This window comes from Salvia miltiorrhiza, chromosome 3 (genome assembly GCF_028751815.1).
Source record: "Salvia miltiorrhiza cultivar Shanhuang (shh) chromosome 3, IMPLAD_Smil_shh, whole genome shotgun sequence".
In the NCBI taxonomy this organism is placed as follows: Eukaryota; Viridiplantae; Streptophyta; class Magnoliopsida; order Lamiales; family Lamiaceae; genus Salvia; species Salvia miltiorrhiza.
Genome location: NC_080389.1, coordinates 55,792,347 through 55,798,007, shown reverse-complemented (window position 1 = coordinate 55,798,007; position 5,661 = coordinate 55,792,347). Strand labels below are relative to the sequence as shown.

General features: G+C 39.9%; 1 protein-coding gene across 1 annotated transcript; it reads right to left on the bottom strand.

Moving 5' to 3' along the window:
* Window positions 1-1,842: 1,842 nt before the first annotated feature.
* On the bottom strand, window positions 1,843-3,769 carry LOC131014555 (protein DETOXIFICATION 49-like). Its single transcript, XM_057942560.1, has one exon. It carries the CDS (start codon window positions 3,620-3,622, stop codon window positions 2,051-2,053), a length of 1,572 nt encoding a protein of 523 aa, XP_057798543.1. The 5' UTR covers window positions 3,623-3,769; the 3' UTR covers window positions 1,843-2,050.
* Window positions 3,770-5,661: the final 1,892 nt, after the last annotated feature.

The following is a 5,661-nucleotide window of genomic DNA, read 5'->3' as shown; positions in this document are numbered from 1 at the left end:
TAGGCAAGTTGGGAATATATGATTTCATAGTTTTGATGGGGAGCGTGGACCAAATAAATAACCCCACCCACCCGCAATACAAATTCTACGCAATTTTTCTCTTGGAACTACAAAGATACATTATTTTAATTAAAGGTACATATACAAATTGTGGTTCTAAAAGAGCAATATTTTGCTAAGAATAGTAAAAATTCGCATGCCTCAACGAGATAATATATGCGTATTTGCATGGCTCTAACTCCTCTCTCTAGGGTTCTCAAAAAAAAAAAAAACTCCTCTCTCTAGACCAGATTTCGTACAAATTTCTCAAAGAGAATCGGATCTTGATGATTTCCATGAGATGACCTCAAATTGCAACCAACAAGATTTTGCCATTTCATCTTAATTTATCACTACGAAAAGTTGTTAGAGGGTTTTTCAATAGATGTAGCTTTGACTCGAAGAGTAGTTATATAGAATATGAAATCCTTCATTTCAAATGAGTGTTAATTAAAAAGATTAAGAAATAAAACTATGGCTTTACTAATTAACCACATTTTAGTTTATGTAATTAATTAGTTAAACTGTCTAAAATTATATACGTACACTGCATTTTGTTTTAATTGATGTGATATTCCATTTTTTTTAAATCATTCCACTTTTAACTTATTAATTGATGGTGAATGATATAGGAATGTTTAATTATTCGTTGTTATTTTGACTATTAGGTCTTTTGTTTATTTATATTTTTTGCTTTAGTTTATGGGCTTGACCTGTTTATTTTGCAGTTGAATTTTCATAATAAAAAGTTGAATTTTCTTTACTTTCCCCCGTGTTCTCCCATATTCAAGAGAGAATCAACGAATTAATATTACTTTTATTTGTATTTCATTTAGTTATTCTTTAAATCAACGAAAGTACTCGTCTATTAATTTTTTTTTTAATGTTAAATCATTAATTAACATTGTAACTGTATATAATAATGATATATATTATTATGATGCAAGATACCATATATATTTTTACTACAACATATATATTATGATCAGAACCATTAAATTGAGATATATTTGATAACGAGTGATTCGACAACAAAAAGTGAAAAAGGTAACCTTTAAATTTTCAAAATGGAAAAACTAAAAAATGTGTTATTTGAACGAGTCACGCGTGCGAAGACAAATATAGGGTCAAAATATATAAATTTTTGGCTTGAAATCAAAATCGATATCCCTCCCTTCTTCTATTCGTCCTGTTTCTCGTTATTGGAAAAGTACTTGTATGTGAATATTCAAGTCTTCCTCAAATTAATTAGTTAGACATCATCAACAAATGTTGGTTGTCTAGGCCTCAAAATTAAACGTGGCCTAAAAATAAATACATTTTGTTATCAAATCTTTAATTCCAGGGGTCAAAAGTCATAACATTATAGTATATTTTCTTCTTTTCTAATTGGAATTATGCATATATTTCATGGAATTATTCGCATGAAGACAATAGCTCTTCGTAGAATCTATTAAAATTCTTTTAGACTGCGTCTAAGATAAATTGGTTAATTTGAAAAGATCGATGATTATTTTCAGATGGGATCCTCTGTCCCAAAATATTCTGTGTACCACGTGTACCACTCTTTATTTCTTTGTTTTATAAATTATTTTTTATAAAAATAAAAATTATTATTATATTATATGAGTTATTTTTTTCTCACTTTTTTTGTATATGTGTGTGTGTGATGACTAGGATAAATGCTATCCAAAAATATACTTTTAGTAAATCCCAATAGCCACAAAGAGTACCAGAATATGTCCGACGATTGTTAAATAGATAAGATGAAAACAAATACTACTCCAATACATAGTATAGTCATAAAAAATTAAGGCTACGGTGCTTTCCCTCGTGATATTCAAAAAAATTATCATCACAATCACATTGTCAAATTCCTTGAATCCCACTAAGAAGCAACGCGAAGTTACATCCTTACCCCTGCCTAAAAAATCTCATATCTAATCTACCCCTCCTCTTCTCCTCCATTTACATTTCAATAGTAAAATATAAAATTAAAAAAAAAAAAAAATCAACAGAGACAATCTTGGTTATGTTGAAATTCAAGAATTTGATAGGTCCCGGTGAGGTCGTCGGCTCTTCGGGCCTCGAATTCCCAATCGGTTCTGAGCAGCACGAGCATCATGGTAAGCATACACGAAGCCTGGGCCGCCAAAAGCCCGATCCAGAGGCCCTCAAAATCCATGTTGTAGTAGAAGGCCAAGCCAACGGCCACGGGCATCCCCACCAGATAGAAGCACCCCAAGTTGATATTGGCCCCCACCTTGGGGCGGGCCGTGCCCCTCAGCACCCCGCAGCCCGTCGTCTGCGGGCAGTTCCCCAGCTCGCAGAGCCCGATTATGGGCAGCACCAGCGAGGTGAGCGCGATGATCTCCTGGTCGTCCGTGAACATGCGGGCCCACACTTTCCTGACCGAGACCGCGAAGAAGAGGGCCACGAAGCCCAGCAAGAAGCTGGCGGAAAGGCCGATGGAGGCCGCGAATTTGGCCCGGTGCGGCCTGCGGGCCCCTATCTCGTTGCCTACTCTGGTGGAGACGCTGAAGCTGAGGGAGGAAGGGAATATGTAGATCAATGCGGTGGTCTGGATGAGGATCCCCATTGAGGCGACGGTGGCTTTGGGGTTGATGAGGAGGCCGCATAGGAGAATCATGATCTCGTACCACCACCATTCCAAGCACACCGAAATGCAGCTCGGAATGGCTAAGTCGAGGAGTGATTTCCAGCCGGTGAGGCATTCCCGCGATAGGCCGCCCCAGGTCTTCCGGTGGCTGCCGGAGATTACTACGTAGAGGATGAGTGAAACGACGACGTTGAGATTGGTCCAGACGGCGCTGAGCGCCACGCCTTGGATGCCGAGGCCGAGCTTGCAGACGAGGAGGTAGTTGATGGGGACGTGGAGGAGGATGGAGGCGGCGGCGCACAAGGTGAGCGGCATGGTTATGGACTGGGTTCTGAGATAAATCCGCAGCGGGTGGAGCAGCGCCTGCGCGAATAAATCGGGCAAGGAGAAGAGGAGATAGGACTGGGCTTGGGCGGCGATGGAGGGGTGTTGGCCGCAGAGGAGGAGGATGCGCTCCATGTTGAGCCAGAGGAGGGAAATGGGGAGGGAGGCGAGGAGGAGGAGGAGGACGGTGCGCTGGAGGGTGAGGCCGAGGAGGCTGTATTTCTTGGCGCCGAAGGCCTGACCGCAGATGGGCTCCATGCCCACGGCCAGACCGGAGAGGATGGAGTAGCCCGTGATGTTAGCGAAGCCCACGGCCAGGGAGCCGCCGGCCAGGGCCAGGTCGCCCAGGCGCCCAAGGAAGAGCATTGAGATCATGGAGCGGGAGTAGAGGAGGAGGCCAGTGAGGATCATGGGGAAGGCCATGCGCCCCAGGGAGAGGGCCTCCTTCATAACTGTTGCGGCAGGTTCCTCCACTGCTGATTTCGTGGGAAGGAGGAGGAGGTGCTCCGTTGGTGAGGAGGATACGCATTTCGTCTTGGGTGGCATGGGAGTGCTTTGTTGGCACATTTTAATTTGGAGAGAGAGAGAGGGGGGGAATTCACAAGGGGAGGGGAGATGGGTATATATAGCTGCACTCATCGGCTATTGTGTGTGTCGTGTTGTGACCGGCCGCCATGCGCCAGCAAACTAGTATGTGTAATGTGTGTGTGTGTGCAGCCATATTTGTTTAATATAACTAAGATTCTACAGTCGTAGATATAAATTTCTCACTTTTGTCGACACGGCTAAATCATCTTGTATTTGTATGCATCCAGGGATACACTACAACTTTATCATTTTTTCTTATACCCACAACCACTTTTATCTCTTCCGCGGGAGGAACAACATTAAAGCCACTGGAATCTTCTGGAACCCTCACTTCAAAACATGTTTATTTTTTTATTCTAATAATATTAATATGTGTGTGTATGTGCTTATTGACTCATGGAATGAGTTTAACTGCTAATATTAAACTGCAATCCATGGAACGTTGTTATTTAATTGAAGTCAAATATGAATTTAGTAGATTTAAAAGAAAGCCGTGGGAGACAAAAAGTATTAAGTGTGAACAAGTGATATAGTATGGTATAAAATAAACATGCCTGCAAGTGCAACAAGTTTAATTAGTCAAGTAAAAAAAGTGAATATCTGAGTTACTCGAAAGTTAGCAACAAAGAAGAGGACAATTAATTAAAATAAAAAAAAGGACAAAAATGAGAGATATAGGTGTTTTGGGGCGGTTTATAGGTGGACCCAACAATCGGAACGGCCTGCTACCGCTAGGCCCAAGCAGTGGTGTACGTATTTGATCCACGCCAAAAAGAAAGTTGCTAAGATTAGGATTTACTCATTTTCAACTTCGTTTTGTTGCGGCTAGGCGCACCGAAAGTATCACACTATCTCTATCCAGATGTTTATTATACCTTGCTTGTGCTTTTACTTCCTTCAAGTTTATGTCCAGAAAGCTACTATTTTGTTGTCAATTTTTTATTGTGTCCTCTTGATTTTAAAACAATGAAAAACATTGATTTTTACATTACATATAGATATAATAGTGTCGAATTTCAAATAATAATGTTTAATATTAAGGGCGCGCTTGGTGCCTTAGTTTATGCAGTACTAGCATAGGTATCCAGGCTTATAAGAGAGTTTGGTATCCTTTTCACTATTACGCACGACCCTCGATAAACGTAGGGCCCGATAACAATTTCACTTATTACGCTGGATTACGAAACTCGCCCCTCCCCCTCGGAATACCAAATGCGCCCTAAGGAAATTGGGCTTCGTAAAGTTGAAGTATAATTCGATTGGAGTTCGTAGACAATAAATGTGTGCAAATTACCGAAGCTCAATAAAGAGAGAATGACTCAAAATGAGAATGTTGCATAGGAGGGACGTCTGCACCATTAGGGGTGAGCAAATTCGATCTGGAACTAAGTAATTGAATCGAACCGTTGGTATTTGGTTGGTTTGATTTGGTTTTCAACTATTTTGATTTGGAAATTGCATAGGAGCAAAAGCTTGAGATTTGTTCATTATCATCCACTAGTGTATCTCCCGCGCGATGCGCGGTGATTATAATTCTGGACTCGCGTGAGCTACACATATAATTTACTTTTTAATATAAAAAAAAGTCCTACCATTATAAGAAATGAGAGGTTGACATTAAATTAAGGATGATATTTTTGTAAATAAATTATATTTGTAAGGATAAAAGATGTGAGACTTGTCTTAAAATGGAAAGTGTTATAATTTTTAGGGAAAAGTAGCAATTAAACCCCTTATATGACACCCCTATGATGTTTAACTCCCTATACTCGACATTGCATCAATCAATCCCCTGATGTCCAATTTTGGTGCAATTAAACTCCTCTCCCAAACGTACATTAAACGTTAACGCCTCATGTGCGATGTGCGAAAAATAATATATGTGTTGTATACAAAGATTTTCAAATATATAACTATTATTAAATGACAATAAAAATGTGAAAATTTTAAAAATATGCATGTATTGCATATATATTTTTTTGGAGCTTTATATTTAATTTTGCCAAACTCGCGCCCGCACTGGGCCCAACCCTCCCACTTTCCTCCCCCCTTTTTCCCCTTTTCGTTTGGGTCAATCGGACAAAGTATCA